Below are 26,474 nucleotides of genomic sequence, written 5' to 3'. Positions count from 1 at the left end.
CATTGTTAAAATAGGCGAGTACTTCAAAACTGAAAGAAACAAGACATAACTGAATTATAATAACAAAGCCCAGTGGGACCCAAACATGACATATAGCTCACGAATGCGAGCGAATCCCAATCTTACATATTCATAACCAATTTAAACCGAAATAAAAACATTTGAATTCTGTGATTGGTTCACTCAGACCGGTTCGCGAACCTCTCAACCTTATCATCCAAATTGATACCAACCATAGCTTCACCCAACCCACAGCTCACCTCCGCCAACACCGCCGCGTCTCTATAATTCGTAACCGCCTGCACAATCGCCTTCGCACGCTTCGCCGGATCTCCACTCTTGAAAATACCCGACCCAACGAACACTCCATCACACCCCAGCTGCATCATCAGCGCCGCGTCCGCCGGCGTCGCGACCCCTCCGGCGGCGAACTGAACCACCGGTAACCTCCCGAGCTGCTTCGTCTGCATAACCAACTCATAAGGCGCAGCGATCTTCTTCGCGTAAGCGAACACCTCGTCGTCATCCATGCCTCTCAGCAACCTTATCGCTCCCATCACGCTCCTCACGTGCCTAACGGCCTCCACGACGTTCCCCGTCCCGGCCTCTCCTTTGGTCCTTATCATCGCGGCTCCTTCGCGGATCCGCCGCAAGGCTTCCCCGAGGTTCCTGCATCCACAAACGAACGGTATCTTGAAGTTGTGCTTGTTGATGTGGTTGTCCTCGTCGGCGAGAGTGAGGACTTCACTCTCGTCGACGTAATCGACTCCGATGGACTCGAGGATCTGCGCCTCGACGAAGTGGCCGATTCGAGCTTTGGCCATGACCGGAATCGTAACCGCCTGTTTGATCTCTTTGATCATCTCCGGATCGCTCATCCTCGCGACGCCACCTTGCGCTCTGATATCGGCGGGAACGCGCTCGAGAGCCATGACGGCGCAGGCGCCGGCTTCTTCGGCGATTCGCGCTTGCTCGGCGTTGACGACGTCCATGATCACGCCGCCGCGGAGCATCTGAGCGAGGCCGACCTTGACGGAGAAGGGAGATTGCTGCTTCGTCTCGGTCATGGATCCTTCGCCGTAAACCGCCACCACTCCGGCTGATTCCGCCATTTTTCTAGGGTTTAGATAGAGTGTGGAGGGAGGACGATAAGAGATTTGTATTTATGGAGTGAGGCGCGAATTGAGATTAAGCAATCTGATTGGGAGAAGAAAGTCAAAGTAAGCTCATCGGACGGTATAGGATGAAGGAGCACGTGGAATACAGTGGAGTTGAGTGTAGGGAGGAGAAGCAATGTTTGGATAGCAAGAAGTTTGACCACAGATTTCATTCTATCAATGTAAATGTAGAATCCCGAAGAGATATGTCTGCTGACGTGGAGCTCAGTTTCCTGTATTGTCGTGTATGTTGAACGACCATTCAAATTAATTCAGATATATTTGTTGTTGTGTTTTTTTTTTTTGTGGTAACAAATATCTTCGGGTTATGAGACAACTTGAACGAAAATGATGCGTTAAGTCTGAAGGTCTGAACTCGTGAAATGTTGTAAAGTTAACATATTCAATCTACTTCATGGAGATTATGATAATGATTTCATCATCACAATATACGTCGTAATCTCTATAAATTAATAAGTTCGCCTGTGTGTTATTTTATTAGAAAATTCTATGTAAATTTATGGTATCTTTAGAATTGTAAATTAATAATGTATATGTTTACATATTTTATATAAGTAAGAACCTATTATTATATTGTTTATTTTATATTCACAATCTAATTATATTTATATTTTCTTTAACACTTAATATAAATCTGTATTTGATGACAAAAAAAAAAACACTTAATATAATTTTGATGAGATTTAGTAATATTATATCTAAAATCACATTTAAGTTATATGCAATATATATTATATACACAATAGAATATAATAAAAATTAATACAAATGTCAAATTTCAAAAAAATAACAATAATATATATACACTAAAATCAAATATTTTTCTTATCTTTGAATATGTTACAATAAGAAATCTAAATAAGGAATTTTTTGTAAATTAATATCTCTATAAATTAATAAAATTTAAAAGTCCCAACATTATTAATTTATAGAGGTTCTACTGTACATTGTACACGATCATTAAAACCCCCGAATTTTCAAATTAAAACCAAAAAACCTCAAACTAATGCTTTAGCTAAAAAAATCTTCAATTTTTATATATTGGCCGTTTTAACTTTCATTTTTTTGTTGATTCGGACATTTTAAAAAAAAACTCAAACAGTTGATTGTTAACTGAATAAAAGTCGTTATACTCAATACGACGGTGTTTTAAAAATTATTTTGTCTAAGAAAATTCCAAAATTGAGTTCATCTTTCTCACTCAAAAACCTAATTTCCAATTCGATTTCATCTTCCCTGGATCAATTTCAAAGGCAATCTCTGATTAAAAGAAGCAGTGATGATTTCTCAGGTGATAGATAATGGTTCTCATCAATTTGATAAAGTCGAATTGTCACTCTTAACTATTTGTCGGGTTTTAGGTGACGAAAGCTAAGTTTCGATTTCTTATCGAGTTTTATGGTTTTATTTTAACAGTTGACGATTCAATTTTTTTAAATGGTCGAATCGATAAAAATTGAGAGTTAAAACGACTAATATTTAAAAGTTAATGAACTTTTTGGCTCAAACACGAGATGGAGATTTGTTTGGCTTTAATTTGTAAACTCAAAGTTTTAATGGCCATTTTCTCATGGAAAAACTTAATGAACTTTCCCTTATCGAAGTCAGCAAACTTTGTGTATTTGTAACAAAGTTTGCCTTGACTTAGAAACTTTCTCGTATTGTGATAGTCTGGTAGGTCTATCTGACACCTAGAGTACTATAACAAACTCATTTGTGAACTTGCATGATAGCCTTAGGGTTCAAAAACATGGATGAGTGCCGACCATCATTGTTCACCAAACGAAAACAGAGTTTCTAGCCCTTGTTTTTTTTTAAAAAGAACAGTTTCTAGATTCAGTTCAAATACATCTTTTTCTGAATATCAAGATACAAACAAACTGTGAAACTGGTACACCTATCAAAATGTCAACGTGTAACCATATGATATCTCTAACTGCTAAGTTGTTTTACAAACGGGCCATACCAGGCCCAGGTGGTGGCTCCAACTTCTTGTTTCTGGTTAACTCTAAATCACTGTCTAAGGGAGTTTGGTAGACCAGAATCAAATGGAAACTCAACCGGTAATGACTTCCTGTGAAGACTCAGTTTCTAATCCGCTTCCCTCACTACCTTCGGTATCTCCTTCACGACAATCTCGCCTGCCTTCAGCCGTGAAATGGATCCCACCACTATTAAAGCAACAAAACAACCTAAAAAGTTAGTTTGATGGAGAGTCGTTTTTAATGTATCATGTAAAGGTTCAGTAGCTCACGTGAAGCAAATGTTTAACCAGTCATCTTGTTGCTGTATTGGGCTCCAAAGATCTATTTCTTTTCACATTGATCTCTCTGCATAGATTCAACAACGCTTCTGCGTATGGACGGCACAGCTCGTTACTCCGGCCTCTCATTGCATCTCTAGTACATGAATTTAGACAATGATACTGATCAAACTTTCAAAAATAATAACCAACTTTTAAATGGTTTTCTAAGATATGTACCCAAACACTAGTTGGATTTGTCTCTCAGTCATTGGTGGGGGGAGTGAGAAAAATGACATGGGTCTTGTCCGAAAGGCTCTGGTAAGAAGATATCATGAGTTAGCAACACACTAAGACAGAAAAAGTCTAAAAATTTGGAAAGGGCAATGCTACCGAAAGATGCTCGCCCATCTTCCTCATGTTTTCAGTGAATTCAGATAGAGGAACATGAGGTCCTTGTCCTGATGGTCTGATGGATGAGGAGGCATTGAATCATTCCCACAGAAATAGACTATCACCAAAGAAGGTTGTAATACAGCATCCTAAGTATTCCATTTTGAAATATATCTATATGCCGTCTATTTAACAACACGACAGCAAAGTATATGTAAGTTCCATCTGTTTTTTTAAGCTCCATATTCTTCAATGTTTATAAACCTTATGAGATATCCATACAACACTTAACCCACAGCCATCATCTTATACATATTGTTCTTAGAAGTTAGAATCCACAAGTAACAAACACACATATAGCTCTTGAGTGAGATATTCAAATAAATGGGTTAGTAAAACTAAACGTAAGAATGTTTAGAATTTATAGTATGTATAATGAGTTTATTCAAACGACAATCCACAAGTAATGTTTAGGCTAATTTTTCTTATTTAAACGACAAAAACCAAATATATGTCTTTGTGGGTTGGGTATTATTTGACAAGTAACAAGATACATATAGCTATCCGATTTGTCTTTTGTTATATGGTGTAAACCATATAGACATCAATTTTTAATATCCAAAAGTTTATTTCTTGAATGTGAAGCTTAAATTGATGTTCCAGATGATGGCTAGAAAGACAAAACTACAGAGATATCATTTTGGTACTATCCAAAACTTCATTTCTAACAATTCTGTTAAGTATAGGAACATAAGATTATATTCATTTATAAAAATGTGAAGCTGCTATCAAAGTTTTGGTTGGGATGACACACACATGATTGTATATATGTATAACTCCGTATATTTTTTTGGGATAAATTAACGATTAGAATGACACCCACATGATTATATATATGTATATATGACTCCATATTTTTTCACCAACTTCGTGATTTTTTTGTTAAATGAACAAAAATATTTCAAACAAGTACGGTTTGTCTCATATACCTAACTGATAGCAATTGATATATGATTCATGCGTGACATTTGACCGATACGAATATAGCTATCGAAGATTTAATAAGCAAACGTGCATGATTTACAAGTATATGGACCATATCATAGATTTCATAAAATTTGTTGAATAAGAAATTTGTGATAAATTATGAATATGTTATTACTTGACGAGACGGTATCCCTTATTTATTACGTTAGCACTATATGGAAAGATTTCTTATAACATCTTAAGTTGACACATGAGCCTTAATTATTGGTAAAACATCGAACTGAATATTGTGTCCCATATTGGGTAAAATAATTTAATAATTACCAAATTAAGAATCTTGGTGCGAATTTAGGCTGAATTAGCAAGACTCGACATACACAATATTCGTGTTTTAATTTTCAAGTGCGTAATCGTTAGTCGATGGGCTATATATTAGCTTCTAAACTCAATTGTACTGCACCACTACCAACCTAATATTGTGCACTAGCTATGCAATCAAACAAAAAATATTGCACTACGCAATCACTACACGTTGTAATAATAGGGTAAACAAAGTGTCTCTTTTTCGATCAATATAAATTATATTTAGCACATTTGTTCATTCCCCTCAGGAAGGCAGCTTCCGGGAAGTTTCCTTTAACCACAAGTACAGTTTAATGTGTTTTTGCCTTTTCATCGTTGTGAGTTTGTGACCCGATCGAGCGCCTTTTGTCCATTGTTGCCCATGCGTATGTCGACGGACAAGACAGCGTCTTTCGGCTGTGTTTGTCTCTTTATTTACCCACTTGGGTTCCACTTTGATTATCAATTTAATTGATTGTTTGATTAGTTTAGATTCACGGACTCAATCGTTATCAATGAACGAGAACTATAAATAGAGCATTAACTAACTTCAATTCTTTGGGACTTATAATGAAACTTTATATACTGAAAAAACGATTTTGTCATAGCAAAACTAAAAAGAATATTAAGTTCAAAAAAAACTAAAAAAATATTGACCTAAAATTTATGATCATAAAAATAAATAAATAAATATATATATATATATATATATATATATATATATCAGAATCTCTTGCAATCATGGGATCTCTTGGGGAAGAATTAAGAAAAAACATCTCCATTCCAAAACCTATATAAAAAGAAAAATGGACAGAAACTTTGTGTTATTATATATATATAAACTGCTAGTCTATAGATGCCCTACGTTCATGTACAACTGGAAGAACATATATAAGATAATATAGGCGCTTTTATTCCGTTTCGATTTTAATAAAAGAAACACCATGCAACCTTTTTTTCAAAAAAAAAAAAAGACACTATGCAACCTTAAACGTTTTCCCCATAGTCTCTATCTTCAAGAAATATTTGTGGACGAGAAATACACTTCAAAAAGGCAGGAGCCACTTCCAACCTTTTATTAAGCTACCTCCTGGTCCTCCTCGTTAAGCAAATAAAGACACATCAAAATAAACAGCTTCGCTTTCAAACTACACCGACCAGAGCCTCCTCGTTAAGCAAATAAAGACACATCAAAATAAACAGCTTCGTTTTCAAACTACACCGACCAGAGCCATGCCACCTAAAGAAAATTTTAGACATTGGTTTAGGGCATCATCTTTTATTTAGAATTAAAAGGCCATCTTTACCAAAAATATAGTTGTATATGGTTTTGTTGGTAATTTTATTTGATAGTTTTCTAACTTGAATTATTGCATAACTGTTTGTGTAATTTTATTGTAAAACATTTTTGTAAAATATAAGTATTATATTTATTTAGCCTATGGCATTAAAAATTGTTGTCACGGACGGCTCTGACACCGACTTCCACCCAATATTCGACCCCACAAAAATCAGATACCTCCTCGTTAAGCAAATGGTATGACTATGAGGGCGACTGTAATGAATTTTTAGAGTACCTTTTTACTCTTACTTTTTTATTTACTACAGCTACCAATAAAAATATACTAATCAGATGGAACTTATTTTGTTATTTTTACTCCATTTACTATTTAAAAAATGGAAACACACTTAATTTTACTCTGTATTATGTTAGAGTAATAGTGTTTTCACTAAATTTTTTTCTTTTCTTTCTGGTTTTTCACCAATTTTATTTTTCACCTATTTCCACCTTTTTATTTACTCTTTTTTTATTCTAGTTGTATCCAATCACACTCTATATGGTAAACTTAGAGTAAATTAAAGTAGGTGGACATTATTTCATCCAATTTATTCTACTTTTATCCAATCAAGTGGAATATGATTTCCTCATTTACTCTAAAAAGTGAAAAAAACAGTAAAAATAGAATAAATCATACCTCAACTATTAATGAAATGAAAAAGTTTACTCCAACTTTATTATTTTCTCTCTCTCTCATTTTCACCATATTTTCCATCATTTTACTCTAACTGATAACCAATCGCACTTAAAATCACAAAAATCTAGTTATCAATATATATACTAGTAGCCCTATATACTATTATTTAAGAATTGATTTTTCTTTTTTGTATCTATAATATTGTTTAAACATGATTTTGCTATTTTGTCATGGTTTACATAATTTTAGGTGTTGAGATATTAATTTTAATAAAACTTAGTAAATAATAGTATGGCTAACAGTATGGATTATATTTAAGATAATTGATTAATAAATATATTTCAATAATTTTTATCAACAATATCATAGTTATATTTGCCTTATATTTAAGAGATGCGATTGGTTTTAATAACTTCAATGCCTATTTTTCAACCCACAATTAAAAGAAGTGTATTATTTCAAATTCAGATTACCTAGTGATGATTTTTTTTTTTAATTATTAAAGAACATCTTGATCCAGAATTGATGCTCCTAAATAAAAAATGAAATACAAACAGAATTTAATACATCAATTATCAATATTGAAATTAGATATATTGAGTCTATATAGTTTTAAAATAAAAATATGAAACAAGACCACAATTTAGTACATCAATTGTTGATACGAATATCGAAATTAGATAAATATTAATATTAATTTAAAATTATTATCTAATTTAATAATTTACATTTAAATAAACTACTAATTTATAATATTTATTAGTCTACAAAAAGCGTGGAACCTCACCTATTTTAATATTAATAAAATAATATAAAATTCATAATAAACATGTCGCACAATGCAAATATGCAAGATATCAGTCGCCTATGTAAAGGAGCAAATAGACTTTAGCTCCATCTTTAGACTCCTTTCTGTACACACAATGATCAAACTCACTTCTTCTAAACCTTTGATCAACTACAAATTGATTGAAGCCCTTGTTCCACTGCCTTGGTGCTTGTTTAAGCCCGTACAATGCCTTCTCAAGTTTGCACACATAACTCTCTTTTCTTTTAACAACACACCCCTCAGGCTACTCCATATAGATCTCTTCTTCAATAAATCCATGAAGAAATGCAGTCTTAACGTCAAGCTGCTCCAACTCAATCTCTTCATTCACCGGAAAGGCAAGAAGCAACCTTATAGAGATGTGTTTTACAACCGGTAAGAATACCTCTAGGTAGTCTATTCCTTCTTTCTGCGAATATCCCTTAGCAACAAGTCTTGATTTATGACGGGGCTTCTCTATTCCTGGTATTCGAGGCTTTTTTCTGTAAACCCATTTACAGCCAATCACATTTCTATCCTTAGGTCTCTTGACTAACTTCCAGGTTTCATTCGTTCGAGAGAGCTCATTTCTTCATCCATCCCTCTATTCCAGAGGTCCATGTCTCTGCTTCTCATCGCTTCTTGATAATCTCTTGGCTCATCCTGACTAACTTCAATAGCCGCAATTAAAGCAAATGCAGCTAAGTCATAATCACCATACTTTGCTGGAGGTATTATTTCTCTTCTTGGTATATCTCTGGCTATGTTGTAGTCTTCATGAGTCTCTGTAGCAGCACCACTACTGTCACCTTTCTCATTGTCAGAATCAATTAACTTCTTCCTCTTGAGTCTCTGAAGATACAACCGCTTTTGTAGCTTTTCTTTTATCTCCAGTCTCAATATCAAGTGTTACAGAACTTCTTGTCTTTGTATCTCTAGTAACGTCTTCTCTATTTAGACGTTTCACTTCATCATTGTAAACTTTGTCTTCGGCGAAGATTACGTTTCTACTGATCACGCACTTCTTCTCTTCTAGAAGCCATACTTTATACCATTGGACTCCAATAGGATAGCTGAGAATCACTCCTTTAACTGATCTAGGATTCAACTTCCCTTGATCCTTATGCACATAAGCTACTAAACCAAATAATCCAGCTTCTTTCCCATCCATAACTCCTTCGGGATATTATTATCAATTGCTGATGATGGACTTCTGTTAATTTGGTAAACGGCTATAGAGACAGCTTCAGTCCAAAACTCTTCTTCTAGTCCAGACTCATCCAGTAAACACCTCACCTTCTCTATTAGGGTTCAGTTCATGCGCTCTGCAACATCGTTTTGTTGTGGTGTGTAGGCACATGTCTGATGCCTCTCTATCCCATGTCTTCTGCGTAACTCATCAAACTCATGATTACAAAAATAGTATTTTTGTAAAACCATTTTTTCACATTACTTTTTTCTATACAGAACAAAAGTAGTATTACATTAGAAAATAAAAGGAATAATGATAAGTTAATAGACAACTTTTAGCAAAAAAATAAAAGAGAAAGCCTTAATGGAAGGATACAATTAAGACAAGATCACTAGCACCACATAAAATCACCAACTTTTGTTTAGATAAGATAAGAGAATAAAACTTAAAAGAATAACGGGTTGATTGGAAAAGATTTATAAATGCTAGAGACATTTTTTTTTTGTGGAATCCACTGGTTTAGTAGTTTGACTAGATGTTTACTAGTGATTTTACATCATGAAGTTTGGATTTCGAATCTAAAAAAATAGAAATTAATAGAAAAACAATCATAAGAAATCTTCAGCATGGAGGAAAGAGTATCATTAACCATGGATCTCATAAGAACGATCCAGAATGTTACAGTCAAACATGAATTTCATAAAATAGGTAGAGTTATCGGTGTTGAATCATCTATAACATTTTATGTAGCCTCTAATAGCATAATTATTTATTTTATTTTTTTTAAATCTATTTTAATTTTTTTTTAAACAATCAGGCTTTAATTTTAAAAATAAATCTACAGTAAATAAAAAGTTATAAAAAATAACTTACTTATGAATATTAATTTCTATAACTTTTATTTAATGCTTGTAATGTTTTTGAAAATAAATCAACAGCAAAACAAATTAAAATCATAGCTAAAAAATCTTACTGTCTAAATTTTTTTTTTTTTTTTTTTTTAAAAACTTAAACTTACAGTACCAACTAGTCGGACAATAAGAGCACATTTATCCCACGTTTCTAGGGTGGGTTTTTAACAAAAAAGTGGGTGTGGGCCCCACTGAAACCAGAGAAAACGTCTCCGGAAATCGTGAAATAGGAGACGTATGTTGAACTGTTCGCGAGCCCCACTGACACGTGACGGTCCGCGATTGGTTTAATTTTAATTTTTTTTTAAATCAGAAAAAAAAAAAAATAAGAAACGTATATGCGATAAAGATGTTATAAGGTCACCATCATCCCTTATAAATAGAGAGGTCCATAGGCTTAATTCATTCCTCACAGTACCCATTCATTAGAAAGTTAAACACATCTTTGATCCAGAAAAAGAAAGAAAGTAAACACATCATGGGCTTCAAGTCTTTTGCTTCTAGCATTGTCAAGTTTATCGTTGCCGTTGCTGTTACCGTTCTTTTAATAGGTGAGTACCGGTAGTGTGCTCGTATGAATAAAAAAGTTTTAAATTTTTCGTATTCTGATTATTTTGATAATTAACCATGATTAAATATATATGTATGTGCAGAAGCACAACCAGTGGCGATGCCAAGAGGTTATGCAAACTATAACGCGGGCGGGAATCCGGGAGGTTATGCAAACTATAACACGGGCGGGAATCCCCGAGGTTATGCAAACAATAACGCGGGCAGGAACCGTGATCCGCGGGCACGACGGGGATCTTGCAACATATGTGGCAACCCTCCTCAGATATGTATCTGCGTCTCCATATGATTATAACCAAAATTTCTGGTGCTTGTGAGTTTATTTGTCTTTTCTCTTCTGCTTATTTATATTAAATAAGTTTTGTCACTTCTCGTGAGTGTAAGCTTATGGCATGTAAACTTTTATGTGCGACCTATTCCGAGCAGTGTGTGTTTGGCATGCTGAAAATATTAAAAAATGTGTCTAAATGGAATCGTGGGCATCACATATGAGGCTATAATTTGGAGTCCCAACTATATACGTTCAACGTGTAATTTTGTATATTAGTTCTTTATTTTGTATATTACTCCCAACACTACAAGAAAACGAAATGACACCGCAGAGCCGTATTAAATGGAAGGTTGTCGGAAACATGTGTTTCCGATCGTTTCCCAGGATCAAATTTTTGCCGGAGTTAGCGTCTCGGAAACACTCGTTTCTCGATAATTCTATAACAAAAAGAATTAAAACAAAACAAAAAACTGGTCTATTATCATCCGTGTGGAGTGAGCGACAATGGAAATAGTGTAGAGGGAGCTGCGGCGGTGGTGGAGCAAAAATTTCACGGTGGTTTCTTTTGTACTGCAAAAAATAAATCTGAAAAACGGAGAAAAGAGATGATGCTGGTGAATATTCTTAACCACTTGTTTGTAAATAAGATTTATCGTGATATAGAAAAGTGCTCTTAATTGGTAATGATGCTGGTAAGTGGTAAATATTTTTAACCACTTGTCAATTGGTAAGAGCATGTTCAATGGGAAAGACCCTATTAGGTCTCTTAAATGTATTTAATTATTAAATTTTTGTTAAGAGATCTTGTTAAAGTATTTTTATTTTCTTTGTTCCAATGGTAAAATCCCTATTAGGGGTTCTTAAAAAAGCACTTGTGCATGTGTGTGTATCTGTGAATGTTTCCTTTGAATGAAACAAAAGCACCAAAGTGATGTTAGATTGCACACCCTGCTTAACAGATGAGTTCTCCAAAGAATCAAGATACAAGTTGTGTTTTTCTTTTGTCCAGCCACCACATTCATCCTGCAGAAACAGTTTTTTTTTTTTGTAACACGGGTTCCATACCTAGTGTTAACTGATAAGCAAATGTTCAAATACTCTCTATGATGGTTTTATTTTAGTCGGTGCATTCACGTACTCTTTCTTAAATTAGTATGGTTAATTGGGCTTATGATCGTACATCTTTAAGCCCACAGAGGATATCGGCCCATACAAAGCCTGATCGGCTTCCGGCAAGTGTTCTTTTGAAAACTCTCGAATGGTCGTCAATTTCTTCATCTCTCCCTCCAAAATATTACTCGTACTGCTGCTGTTTAGAGTTAGGGTCTCCCTCTCTCGAGAGAGAGAGAGAAATGTGTGGATTTTCAATGATCTCAGAACTGTTTTACAATTACGGTTCTTTTTGGCATAAGATATTGGCTGTTGCTAGTTTTGTTTTGAGCGGTTTGGTTCACTAAAGGACATGTACCTGCCTTGGAATTATTATTATACTAGGTATGCGTGAAACTTTGTATCTTGTACTCAGATTAGCTCCGAGTGACGGATACTGAGAATTGAATTGCTCAGGTTCATAGCTTTGTCTTATGTAGAATGAAAGAGTATGAGTTTCCCTTGAATCTTTGAGTTGTATTCACGTCAATATTTAAAGTACAGAGGGATAGCTACAAGTTAGGGATCTTCCCATCAGTTACGTAACAGTCGTATAACAAACTAGAGAATATTCAGAAGAATATTATCAAGTATCTTTCAACCTCCCGAAGTTGCAGCGTCGGGTTCTGAGACGCCTAAACTGGACCTGAAGTTGGTGAAGATTGATGAAGGAAGTCCCTTTGTAAATATATCCGCGTACTGTAATGACGAAGGCAAATGAATGACACGAACTTGCCCCATTTGTACCTTTTCTCGTACGAAATGGATGTCGATCTCTATGTGTTTGGTCCGTTGATGCTGTACCGGATTTGATGACAAGTAGACTGCACTAATGTTGTCACAATAGATGATCGAAGCTTGTTTGAGCGGGAAGTCCATTTCGAAGAGTAGGTTTCGTATGCCGCAAGTCTCTGCAACTGCATTGGCGACTCCTTTATACTCTGCTTCTGCGCTTGACCGTGAAACTGTTGGTTGTCGTTTGGCGGACCAGGAGATTAGATTGTCTCCTAGGAAGACGCAGAAGCCTGACGTGGAGCGCCTGGTGGTTGGACAGCCTGCCCAGTCGGCATCAGTGTACGCTACCAAAGACAGCCCTTGATGCTTGAGTAGTTGGAGACCATGGTGGGATGTGCCTTGTATGTACCGAAGAATTCGTCGGAGTGCTTTCATATGAGGCTCTCGAGGGTCGTGCATAAAGAGGCAAATCTGTTGTACCGCGTAAGATATGTCAGGCCTGGTGAAAGTGAGGTATTGGAGAGATCCAGCCAAGCTTCTATACTCTGTTGGATTAGACAGCGGTGAGCCTTCTTTATCCGAGAGTTTTGATTGCATATCTACTGGTGTGGTGCAGGGCTTACAGTCTTTCATACCTGCTCGTTCTATGATTTCTTCAGCATATCTAGATTGATTCAGAAATAGACCTTTGTTGTTGAAGATTGCTGAGACGCCGAGGAAGGAGCTGATTTGTCCCAAGTCTGTCATCGGGAACTCATTTTTAAGCGCGTCTATGGTTCTGTCTCGAAGTGTTGGTGAGGAAGCTGTCACGATGATGTCGTCGACATACAGCAAGAGATATGCGCGATCTGCTCCTTTCCTGTAGATGAACAAGCTTGTGTCGCTTTTAGATTGGTTAAACCCATGTTGAGTTATAAAAGCAACAAACCGAGCATTCCAAGCTCTTGGCGCTTGTTTGAGACCATATATGGATCGCTTAAGTGTGCAGACATGTTTCGGCTTTGTTTCATCAACAAAACCGGGGGGTTGAAACATGTAGACGGTCTCGTCAAGGTTGCCATGAAGAAAAGCATTCTGGACGTCAAGTTGGTTGATTGGCCAAGATTTAGCTAGTGCGAGATGTAGCACCAGACGGATCGTGGCAGGCTTGACGACGGGGCTGTAAGTCTCAGTGAAATCTATGCCCTCCTCCTGTGATTTCCCATTTGCAACCAGCCTCGATTTGTGTTTCTTAAAAGTGCCATCTGCATTGTATTTATGCATATGTAGCCACATTGAACGCACGATGTTAGTGTTAGGTGGTCTCGGAACAAGATCAAAAGTATCACTTTTAATAATAGCATCGTACTCGTCATTCATAGACGGGTTCCAATTTGGATCTTTGAGAGCATCAAGATAGCTTTTTGGTAGGGGTGATTTGGTTTCTGATAAGAGGGAGACAATCTGTTTAGGCTTTTTAATACCATGTTTTGATCTTGTTGTCATGGTGTGCCTTGGAGCCTCATTAGTTGGTGGTACAACTTGAGTTGGCTGCGGTGATACAGTGGGTATCACAGCTGGAGTAGGAGGGGTAGTGGAGGACTGATTTTGAAGAATTGCACGAAACAGAGGAGAGGGTCCTGTGTCTTTGTCGAGGAAGTCATAAGTTGGCGACTTCTCGGTTTTTGAAGAAGGATAAGGGAAGCACGTTTCATCAAAGTTAACGTGTCTGGAGATGATGATCTTTTTGGTAGTAAGATCGAAGCAACGGTACCCTTTTTGGTTAAGGGGGTAACCGAGGAAGATGCAAGGAGAGGATCGAGGTGATAATTTTGGTGTATGGGAATGGTTTATGTTAGGGTAGCAAAGACACCCAAACGTGCGAAGGTGAGTGTAGGAGGGAGCTTTGGAGAAAAGTTTGGTACAAGGTGTTTTGTTTTTGATAGCTTTTGAGGGAAGGATATTTAAGATATGAACAACGGTATGCATAGCTTCAACCCAGAAAGTAGGTGGTAGTTGAGCTTGGAACAGTAGGCTTCGGATACCGTTGTTGATAGTGCGGATCATCCTCTCAGATCGGCCGTTTTGTTGGGATGTATAGGGACAAGAGAAGCGAAATTGAATGCCATGAGCGGCAAAGTAATCATGGAACTTGGCATTGTCATATTCTTTGCCGTTGTCACATTGGAAGGATTTGATTCCTCTGTTGAATTGAGTTTGAACATATGCAACAAAATGCAGGAACTTAGAGAAGGCTTCCGACTTTGATCTGAGAGGATAAACCCATAAGAAATGTGAGAATTCATCCAAAAACAGAATGTAATAGTTAATTCCGCTTAAGCTTTGGACAGGTGATGTCCATAAGTCTGAATGAATAACATCAAAAGGTGCAGTGACAGTAGAAATAGATGTTGAAAAGGGAAGTTTTATTTGCTTTCCAAGCTGACAAGAGTTGCAGAGATTTGTGAGGTCTCTTTTATTACACGGTAAAGTAGAGTTTGAGAGAAGAGAATTTAAAGTGTGGGTGCTCGGGTGAGCAAGACGACAGTGCCAGATGGTGGAGGTAGTTGCCGAAAGGGCTGAATGCTGGCCTGTAGCTTTATTGAGAGAAGGGACTAAGGGATATAGATCACCAGTACTGTCACTGCGGAGAATCATCTCCTTGCTCATTAGATCCTTCACAGAGAAACCACATGGATCAAATTCAATCGAGCAAGAGTTATCACGAGTAAATTGTCTTACAGAAATTAGGTTTTTGATAATAGATGGAGTAACCAACACGTTTGAGAGAGAGAGAGGACGAGTGTGAGTTGAAAAAGAAATTGAACCGGCTTTTTGTATAGGAATGCTCGAACCATTTGCAACCGTAACGGACTTTCCAGTGCTAAGATCAAAAGTGTACTTTAGATTACCTGTCGAGTTGGACAAATGTGCAGTAGCACCTGAATCCATGTACCATTGCGCGTCGCTAGGATCCACCAGTGTCATTGTGTTGAATGCTGTCGCGAAATCAACAGTTGTCTCGGGTTTTTGACCTCCGTTGTTTGGACCTTGGATCTGCATAGCTGGTCGTGGACCTAGGATCCCTTGTTGGAAGTACTGTCGTTGGGGACCTTGAAACCATGGTGGTAGCTGTTGTTGTTGTGGCCAGAACTGGTAACCGTTAGTCCAGAAAGGGGCGTTCCATTGTTGAACCAGAGGGCGAGGCTGATTGTTGAATCCTCTGCCACGACCTCTGTGATTGTTTCTGCCACGTCCTCTGTTCTGAGTTGAGCGTTTGTTGTTGTGATGCTGATGTTGATGTGGAGAGCTTTTGCGGTCAGTGGTTGTTTCTGAGGTGGTGAGTATCTTGTCTGATGATGCTGAATCCTTGTGGTGGAGTGATTGTTTGTTCAGCATTAGCATGTTCCTAGCCTCATTGAACGAGGGGAAGGGCTGCCTGTGAATGATGACATTGATGATGTGATCGTATTTGTGAGAGAGACCATTCAGCATGTAGGTTACCAAAGTACGTTCAGTCACTGCAGCATCAACGTTCCTGAGCAAATCCGAGATTTGTTTCATTTCTTGACAGTAATCGTGGATTGAGAGATCGCCTTGTTCCTTGGTGCGAAGTTTGTTGTCGAGTTGAATAGCTCGAGCTTCTTTGTTGTTCTTGAAGAAGTTTTCGATTCGGATCCAAGCTTCACGAGATGTTCCACCAGTTTGGAACGTGCTCCGGAACAGATTCTTAGATAGAGTCCCGTAGAGCCAAAGCTTAACGAGACCATCCTTCTTCTGCCAAGCAGCATCATTGTCATTCTGTGGGAGCAGAGTACCATCAAGGTGGCCTGAGACGTCGAAGCTTTGACAATGGAGAAGAAAGAGTTCACGCCACGCATCGTAATTGTGGTCGTTGATGTCAAGGAGAATGGGAATGTGGGATTTGATATTTGTTACGCCATAGGCCGGGTCAAGAAAAGCTTGTACTGCGGCCATTGAAGCGCAGAAGAGAAGAAGTAGAAAAGTAAGGAGAAGAAAACGAAACGGAAGATTGGGTTAGAGGTATCGAGAACCCTCTGATACCATGAAAGAGTATGAGTTTCCCTTGAGTGTTTGAGTTGTATTCACGTCAATATTTAAAGTACAGAGGGATAGCTACAAGTTAGGGATCTTCCCATCAGTTACGTAACAGTCGTATAACAAACTAGAGAATATTCAGAAGAATATTATCAAGTATCTTTCCACCAATCTTTTTCCTTTCCTCCACCACCACCATCTTCGTCCCACCACCGCTCCTCAAATGCGCCAACAAACCTTTCAAGAACATCTCGCTATACAGCAACGTCTCGTCGACTTCGCAATCAATCCCGGAGCTAGGCCACCCGGTCTCCGCCACAATCAGGGAAAGATTCTCGTATCCCATCACAGCCATGGACGTTCTGCATCGCACGGAGGGGGAACGGGGAGACGTCGGGGGAGTACCAGCTCATCGCGGAACCACCGAGAGAGATTGAGATAAACGAATCTCGACTCCACAGTTCCCCCAATAGCATAGTGACACGTCGCATTAAGAGCCGTGCCTTGGAGCACTTAATTAGGAGACGTGCCTTCACTTTAATTCATTTTTTTTTTTTCTTTTTTTGATAATTACCCTAAGGAACGGGTTTAAGAGCTCGCGGTAAACGTGGCTTATTGTAGTTTTGCTTTTAATTTATTTCTTTGGTTAAGTTATATTATTATGAGTATTTATATAGAAGTAGGAGCTTTTAGGAAAAGACCCGGCATGTTTAATGGAGTTCTTAGCAGAACATAAGAACCTCACCCTAAGAACCCCTATTAAACATGCTTAACATCCTCCTTTGAGTCAGTTATGTTTCTCCACCTTGTGTATCCATCACTTTCATCTCTAATAGCATCTTGTGAGTAGTGCCTTGTTTTGTTGTGTGCATAGATCCTCAAATGGGGCCTATTCTCTTTTGCGGAAATGACCTAGTTTCCTTGCTAAGCTTTTGTATCAATAACTTCAAAGCTTTGGGTTTTATTGAGAATATATACATAGCTAATGTAGAGTGAAATAGCTTTTCAGTTTGCCAAAAATGATTCCAACATCCGTAAAAACTTTGGCATACTTTCAACTTTGAGTACTTGAATAGACATTTTCCGCTAAACCCTCTGGAGTAGCTTTGTTCTTCCATTTTGAAGAGTATGGTCTTAAGGTTCAGAAACTTGGCTGAGTTTTTGTAGCCCTTGTTTTAAAGAAGAACAAAATTTCTAGATTCGAATGCATCTCTTTCTGAATACCAAGATGCAAACAAACGGTTAAACTGGTAGACCATCAAGATGTCAATGTATAAGCATGATACGTCTAAGTCCTGAGTTGTTTTACAATCGGGCCATACGAGGCTCCAACTTCTTGTTTCTAGTTAATTCTAGATCACTATGTCTTGGGGAGTTTGGTAGACCAGAATCAAATGGAAACTCAACCGGTAATGACTTCCTGTCAAGACTCGGTTTCCAATCAGCTTCTCTCACTACTTTCAATATCTCCTTCACCACAATCTCGCTCGCCTTGGCCGTGAAATGGATACCGTCACTACAAAGCAAAAAAGAACACAAGAAGTTTAAGATGGAGAATCGTTTTCAAATGTATCATGTAAAGGTTCAGTAGCTCACGTGAAGCAAGTGTGTAACCAATCATCTTGTTGCTGTATTGCGTTCCAAAGATCGATACCTTTCACATTGATCTCTCTGCATAGATTCAACAACGCTTCTGCGTATGGACGACACAGCTCGTTACTCCGGCCTCTCATTGCATCTCTAGCACATGAGTCACACAACAATATTGATCAAACATGGAATGATAATAACTAAGATGAGGGATGAAACATGGAATGATAATACCCAAACACTAGTTGGATTTGTCTCTCGTTCATTGGTGGGGGAGTGAGAAAAATGACACGGGTCTTGTCCGAGAGGCTCTGGTAAGAAGATGTATCATGAGTTAGCAATATACTAAGAAAGAAAAAGTATCAAACTTTGAAAAAGGGCAAAGCTACCAAAAGATGCTCTCCGATCTTCCTCATGTTCTCAGTGAATTCAGAGAGAGGAACATGAGGTCCTTGCCCTGATGGATGAGGAGGCATTGAATCATTCCCTCCGAAATAGACTATCACCAAAGAAGGTTGTATAACAGCATCCTATCAGTTAAAAGCAAAGACGTCAAAGAAAGCTAATTCATTTGCAAGAACCATACATAAAGAGTGTCACTTTCACTAGTGACAACAATCTAACTTCATTGTTCATTGAATATATGCATTTCAATAAGCCCACTTCCTCAAAACAGAGTATACCTTTGGGAACACTTTGGTCTAACACCTTCCAGGCAAAGCTAATTCATTTGCAGAACATGTAACTCAAGAAAAAGAGTGTAACTTTCACTTAAGTTAAAACAATATAAACTGTTGACTTAACATATATGTACTTTCTAATAAGCCCAATTCCTCAAAACAGAGTGAATGTCCCACATTTGGGAACACTTGGTCTAAACACCTTCAAGGCAATGTTAATTCATTTTGCAAGAACATGTCATTTAAACAATCATACATAAAGAGTGTCACTTTCACTTATGATGAAACAATACAACTTAACATATGTATTTTCTAATAAGCCCACTTCCTGAAAACAGAGTGTGTGTACCTTTGGGAACACTTGGTTTAACACCTTCAAGGCAGATCTGGAGTTCCAACCAGCATACCCACGAAGGATTACGTCAGCCTGCGAAATTCATCAAAAAGATTGAAACTTTAAGTGTTACAGTTATGTTCCTCAATCATTAGCTTGTGACACTGACAAGAGTGAAAGCTGTCCACTTGCAAGGAAGAAGATCTGTGAGAGAGAGAGGATCACAAACCGTGCGAGAGTAGATGTTAGCGAGAGTGGCTCCCCATCCACCATCGCTGAAGCTGTATTGAACGATTGATGAACCGAAGAGGACGATTTGAGGTCTTCCTGGTCCAACCATTGGCTTCTTCTGGTCCGATTGAAAAGTGTATTCTACCAGTAATGCCTTTGTGTTCCACTGACACATCGACCAATATTCCTTTTTAATACATTAGAAAAAAATATATTAAGCAGTATACTTTGAAAAACAAGTTGTACCGGTTAATTGGGAGTTTGGGGTTGATTCGGTTAGGTTAGCAGCAACCGTCGATTTTTTTTTTTGTTTTTTGTTTTGTGTTCTTAATCAGTTTATATAAGGTTAATCTTAACAAATTATACTTTTGTTGTTTCATATGAGAATCAAACAATCAAAAATTAAGTAGAACGCAGTTGTAATGATCAAGACTTGAGATTCACAATCTTTCAGCTTGAATTTCCGCTTTTAAGATTGTCAAGATCATTATTTGTAGCTTGATCATGTGTAACTTACACCGTGTAATAACCCCAAAATCTAAAGTTGTAGACGATATAAATATTGATTGCTAACCGTTAAATCCGCAGCTTTAATTTTCATTTACGATTAGGATTCTTTGTGTGAAGATATGATTTTTTTTTTCCATTCGAGAAGGTATGACTATGAATTCCGTTTAAGAAGTTGTGATGTCTCTTGTAAGAAGATAAGAATTTGTAATAGAATTCTCTTGTTCCGTACACATCAAGGGACCAGTTCTTCAAATGATCTGTGGCCGAAAATTATATAAAAAAACTGCTAGTGGTCTATAGATACCCTAACATGTAAAACTGGAAGAACTTACAAAAATGTAGACGCTTTTATGTTCCATATAATTTTAAAACCTTATAAACAGACAAAAGATACTATCGTATCTTTCTATCAAAGAAGAGTGGGTCGATATCAACATCTTCCACATGTATGTGAGAAGTGTATAGACGTGTCCTCAAGATTCAAGAAGACAGCTTCCGGGAAGTTTCCTTTATCATCAAGTAGAGTTTGATTGTTTTGGCTTTTTCATCGTTGTGAGTTTGTGACGCCAACGCTTGGCTTTTTCATCGTTGTGAGTTTGTGACGCCAACGCCTTTCGTTCATTGTTGCCCATAGGTATGTCGACGAACTCAAACAAGAAATCAATGGAACTTACGAAATCAACAAAGATTTGTGGGGGCATTTCAAGAATAATTACGTTGTGATGTGTTTCGGACAAGACAAATGCGTCTTTCAGCTGTGTTTCTCTTTATTTACCCACTTGGATTCCCCTTATTTCTCTGATTGATATTTTGATTAGTTTAGACTCAATCGCTATCAGTGAACGAGAACTACATATAAATAGAGCATTTGCTTATAATAAAACTTTAATTCTTTGGGACTAGTATGGCGCTACAATTTAAGAATCACGCCATTGAGTTGAATGGAAAGGAAAAAAAAATGAATATTTGGTTGTAGAATATGGATAAGTACATGAAATCATTTTTGAAATTTTTTATTCAAGAGTTACTATATACGCAAGACCGGCCATGGGCTAAAGTTCACGAAAGTTTTTTACGCTAACAAGTTAATAAAAATTTAAGTAGATCAAAATTTTGAATGTTGTTGTAGTATAATGGTTAAGTTCATGTTGTTATAGCATAGTGATTGATTTTATATTTTCTTTAGTGTTGTTGTTCATGTTTTTTATCGTGCAAAAGGGCATATCGTTTTACAGTACAAAAAGGTACGGACCTTGCCTTTATATACGCTACCAAGTTTGACTTCATCACTCCAAGATTTATGAATTTTTTACAAGGAGACACTTTGGCACTTTTCAATTACATCCAAAATCACAATGCACTTGAAAGACACTTTCTTATGGGACATACAAAGAGAATATATATATTTGCCCTTAATGAAAAGAAAATGAGATTTTTCTTATACCAGAGGAAAGAGAAAATGTGTTTCTTTATTATTGTTTACTTTACTTCTTAATATTTTGTTTTTGTTTATTTTGAAATTAAAAATACATATAGCAAATTTTGTTGATATAATAAATTATATTTTTTTATTCTCTATAATTTGATATCCATTTTGATATATTTTTTTGTTATATTTTAAAATCTATACTTGTACGCATATTGAATGATTGTGTTATGGATGAGTGATATGTGAATGTTTGAAAAACATGGATAACTACATGTAGAATATAAGCATGGAACAACACATGTGGATGGGTGTGGGAAGATAAACGTGGACGGGTAAATATGGACGAGTATTTGTGGACGAGTAAAATTATGATTAAAATTCAGCATACTACATATCTCATGGTGGAGGACTGTGACAAGCTCGAACCACCGCAGCTTCACTGAGCTCATCCACGACGATGTTGAGCTCGGAATCCATGGTGTGGCTCACCGGGAAGAGGAGCTGACTCGTTTTGACTGGGGGTTTTGGAGGATGAGATGACTCGTTTTAACTTTTTGGTTTGTTTAGCTTTGTTTTCATCCCTCAAGTTTTTTTCTCGACATGTACGTTGTAGTTATTGGTTTGAAGTTATTAATTTGTTCATCCTTGAAGTTACTACTCTATCCACCACATCAAGTTTCAATTCCTTATCCACAAATTTAAGAGATCTCTCTTGTTCTTTATTCATGGTTATGTTAGCGTCAATATCCACAATATAATCAAAATCTTCTCGTCCCCGTCCACAGACAAACATTGTTGTTGGATTTGTGTCCTTAAGTTCAACTATTGTGGAGCTTACTCTGATGAAGCTTCTGGAATTTTTACATTCATTTCCGTCCACGTATCATCCGTCCACGCATTGAATGTCTATTAAGGGCAAAGTTGTCCACTGTTTATTGTTGGTCCACAATAAAATGTCTCACATGTAGGAAGTGATTCTCAGTATAAAAAAAAGTTAAAAAGTGGCTTAGAGAGTAATCAACTCTAGATTTATTGATGAAATCTTTCTAGCATGTGTGGCAGTAAAGGCATCAAAGTGTACCAGAGCTTGATGGACTTTAAATAATTTTATTTTCTCAAAATCTAAGAGCATCTTTATCGCTCTTTTTTGAGCATCTCTTAGGGAGGAAGGCCCACGGTTCAGAAAAAAACGGTGTGTTATGTGTGCAAAATAGAAATGATGGTTGTGTGTTTATTGCACTGTTTGCGGGCCCCACCAACACGTGGCGGCCCGCGGTTGGTACGCTTTTTAATTTTTTTTTTTATCAGAAACCCTTAGTGGGGTATAGGGATAAAGATGCTCTAGACCATGATTAACCCGGGGTTCTTAGAGTTGGGTTCTTAGAGGAAGTTATCTTAACTTCCGCTAAGAACTACATCCTAAGAACCCCAGATTAATCATGCTCTAAGGTTCTACTTAAATATCCCCTATTTTTATTTTCCAAATACGAGTTAATAAGTGAAAATATTAATATTGTGAAGTACCCCCTTAATAACATTAAACATCAGATAAGACTGGAACCATATAGAAAACATTGTTTACCTCACTGGAAGCTATATATTGGTTTTAAACTGTGAACTCGGTTGAACCGTTGGAGTGTGATTGACCTGTGACCTAGAAAGTTTGTGGATCACCATTTAGTTTTCAAAAATAATGTCGTGCACTTGGAGAGAGTACAATATTTTATAGATTTCGGAATGAATTGGTGCCGGCAGATTAGCATCACTATCCTCAGTATAATCAAAAGTAATGTTTACTTGTTGCACGTCTCTCTTTAATATCTACGATTTTTCATTTTAAGTATCGAGTTCTTCTTCTATTTCTTGAGGGTTTCAAACTGAGCCACGTATCTCAATTGACTGAGCCACCTCTAATTCTGAGGTGAATTTTTTATAATGCTTTTTTTGAAATGTATCGAAAAACATCAGCTAGAAGTTAACCTTAATATATAGAGGACAAAAGCTAGGAGCTATTAGTGTATATCCATACTGAAGATAATGATCGTAGACATGAAGTTCATGCGCTTCAAGTAGAGCTTGAACTTGAAGTCTCTACGTGATGAAGTTGGCGGAGGTTAGTTTTGTGATCCCGTTCATGTTGAGCGAGATGATGGACGATTTCATGTCCGAGGGGGTGAAGACAAGAGTCATCTCGGCTGAGGCATTGCCTGAGTTTGACATTTAGATTGCGGTAGGAAGAAGGAAAAAAAAAAAAAAAAAATTAGGTCAGAGGTTAATCGTTTGCTCTAATACCATGTAAGATAGGTTTGAATGTATATATTATTGATAACGTGATAGCTTATTTATACATGATATACAAGATCTTTGATAAGATCAAATCTATAGATAAGTACTAACGTATTATCTACGATCATTATCTTCAGTATGGATATACACTAATAGGAGCTACTTCCAACCTTTTATTAAGCTACCTCCTCGTTAAGCAAAAAGACATACTAGCAAACTCAGCAGCGCTTCGTTTTCAAACTACACGACACAATTTTGGGCCCTTGGAGTCCTCCAAAGAACGCTCTGACAGCACCACGTGTCATACTGATGCTAATCTTTATTCTCTTCTTATGTGAATTACATTTAGAATTAGTGGCGGAACCAGAAAATTTTTGTACCGGAATCGGAAAAAAATCAAAAAAATAATTTATAAACCAGAAAAAACTACATATACTCTAGGCACACTCCCTTTACCGTTGAATGTAAGAATTAATTCAAACCAATAAACATTTGTACAATGACCGCTTCTTTGTTTAGAGTGTTATGTATTTTTAAAGTTTTCAAGAAAAAACATAGCAACAATGAATAAAAACATAGCTCTATCTCTATCTTTAAAATCTTTTAAGACCGAACCACACGATTATAGCAATTCTACTCAACGCACACTCATAGCTTGAAACTTTTTTATGACAATTTTATTGGCTAAAGATATAGAAAACCAACCTAAAATTGAACCAAAAATAAATATAGAACACGAGTTAGGAGTCCGCCGTAATCTTCTGTTCCCGTTCACGAGTTAAAAATATAGTTTTCTTTTCTTTTTTATGTTTACTTGTTTTATAATATTTTATATTGTAAATTAGTTGGACCTAATACAACTTGGACTTAAACTAACATATTACTAAAGGTTAAAATAACAAAATGTGTTTAGGGATTTTATATTTTTGGATAATTATCGAAAAATGAGGTTCAAACTAATATAACTCCAAAGTTTCAATGATAAAAAGTATAATTATTTTAGTTGTACAATTAAATTTTATCTCTGATGTTTAGTAATTATTTTTTGGGGTCAAAATTATTTTTTTTAGTGGGGTCAACACAAATTCTGTTTAAAAAAATCAATTTTTTTTTAAAAAGTAGTGGGGTCAACTGACCCCCCTCCTCATATGGTGCTTCCGCGCCTGTTTAGAATACAACTGCGCCATTTATTCACTATAGAGAGTTTCGAGAGAACTTCTCATACTAGAGTACATATGGGTGGCACGACCACTTATTCCAAATTGGTTTCCGTACATACTGGTACAGAAGTTAAAAGCTATTGTACAGATGATTGACTTGTGAAAAGGCTTTAAGGTATGACAGGTTCAAACGCAACGGTTGCGGTTGTGGGAGTCTGCGGATGCGGATGGTTGCGGTTTCTAGCGGTTTTAAGAGATTTGTACGATTGGTATTGCGGTTAGAAATTGGTGTGTTTGCGGGATACTAATGACTGGTTAACTACGAAATGCAGCCGTGGTTAAATAATAAATTAACAATATTTACATTTTATATAATAATAAAAATATCAAAAATCATAATATTATAATAAATATAAAAATTATATTTAAAAATTTATAGTTTTAAATTTTTAAAAATTATAGAAAATACTTTTATTTTAAAAATTTATAATATTAATTAAAATATAATAGATATATTTTAGTATTTTTATAATTCCAATTTTAAAATTTTTATTGAATATTTTTATTTTTGTATTTATATTATTTATAAAAAAAAAGTTTACCTTCACACAACCGTCCGCAACCACTGATGCTAGTTGAAACTAGCTTTTAAATTTAAGAGGTTTTAAGCGGTTCGAAGCAGTTTAGAACGGTTTGAGTGATTGTTATAAAACGACAACAACCGTTATCAACCGCAAAAGCTGCGTTTGCAGGTGATAGCGAGAAAATCAGTCATAGTCATGCCCGTAATATACTTTGAAGATATGTAAAAATTGCGGTTACATTAAATGTATTAAAATTTAGTAGTGGTGTTTCACGAGAGGAACGAAGTCAAAGATAGTCTTTTATGTTTCTTATTTTGGGTATTTTTGTTAGATTAGATATACTAAAATTTATTTACTAATGTTGTTTTACGAGAGGAACGAAGTCAAAATAGTCTATTTTTTTAGTCTCAAGAAGTAAAGCCCGGTCTGTTATAGACCCTTGTTAGGGAAGTGAATTACTGTTATATTGGCCATAATATCTTTGCCGGAGAGACCATGAAAGCTACACACGTGTCTCAAGACAATCTGACGTTAAGCCCAGACGTTTTTATATGCGCGAGGGATCTCAGGTAGTAAACCCAGACTAATCCCCACGAGGCCTTCCATCGGGATATGTACGGTTATAGGCGAGAAGGTGGCCAAGACGACCCGAACCCAGGGCGGACACTCCAGCTGGAGTTCCATTACCACTAGGCCAAAAGCTCTTGGTTACGTTTCTTAATTTTTGGGATTTTGCTTTCATGTTTTCTAAAGAGATTGGTGATTTATGATATACTATTTATTTTTTTTGTCTTCAGTGTAAACCGACTCTTTGAAAATTATGCTAACCTAACAAAGGATTTCATGTCAATAAAAACTAAATAGGGAGATTAACTACG

General features: G+C 36.6%; 2 protein-coding genes, 1 long non-coding RNA gene and 1 pseudogene across 9 annotated transcripts; 1 reads left to right on the top strand and 3 right to left on the bottom strand.

Moving 5' to 3' along the window:
• Positions 1-30: 30 nt before the first annotated feature.
• On the bottom strand, positions 31-1,279 carry LOC106342912 (pyridoxal 5'-phosphate synthase subunit PDX1.1). The gene has a single exon (XM_013781977.1). The coding sequence runs from the start codon at positions 1,110-1,112 to the stop codon at positions 180-182; it is 933 nt and encodes a 310-aa protein (XP_013637431.1). The 5' UTR covers positions 1,113-1,279; the 3' UTR covers positions 31-179.
• Positions 1,280-3,127: 1,848 nt separating this feature from the next.
• LOC106339155 lies at positions 3,128-4,115 on the bottom strand (annotated as a pseudogene).
• Positions 4,116-10,430: 6,315 nt separating this feature from the next.
• LOC106340161 lies at positions 10,431-11,133 on the top strand. The gene is made up of 2 exons (XR_001269317.1): positions 10,431-10,580; positions 10,683-11,133. It is a non-coding gene; the product is annotated as an uncharacterized LOC106340161 (long non-coding RNA).
• Positions 11,134-17,932: 6,799 nt separating this feature from the next.
• Positions 17,933-23,864, bottom strand: LOC106336657 (GDSL esterase/lipase At2g38180-like). Of its 7 annotated transcripts, none has more exons than XM_013775552.1 (8): positions 23,547-23,864; positions 23,149-23,220; positions 19,626-19,814; positions 19,412-19,489; positions 18,772-18,912; positions 18,617-18,693; positions 18,389-18,532; positions 17,933-18,308 (listed from the first exon to the last, which is right to left on the bottom strand). In XM_013775552.1, exons 3-8 carry the CDS (start codon positions 19,800-19,802, stop codon positions 18,098-18,100), a joined length of 828 nt encoding a protein of 275 aa, XP_013631006.1. In that variant the 5' UTR covers positions 19,803-19,814; positions 23,149-23,220; positions 23,547-23,864; the 3' UTR covers positions 17,933-18,097. The 7 variants fall into 7 exon arrangements, with proteins under 7 accessions (XP_013631006.1, XP_013631009.1, XP_013631007.1 ...); XM_013775555.1 differs by having other exon boundaries at positions 19,626-19,793; XM_013775553.1 differs by having other exon boundaries at positions 23,149-23,213.
• Positions 23,865-26,474: the final 2,610 nt, after the last annotated feature.

Source organism: Brassica oleracea, chromosome C4, assembly GCF_000695525.1.
Source record: "Brassica oleracea var. oleracea cultivar TO1000 chromosome C4, BOL, whole genome shotgun sequence".
In the NCBI taxonomy this organism is placed as follows: domain Eukaryota; kingdom Viridiplantae; phylum Streptophyta; class Magnoliopsida; order Brassicales; family Brassicaceae; genus Brassica; species Brassica oleracea.
This window is presented reverse-complemented; position numbering and strand designations above follow the sequence as displayed.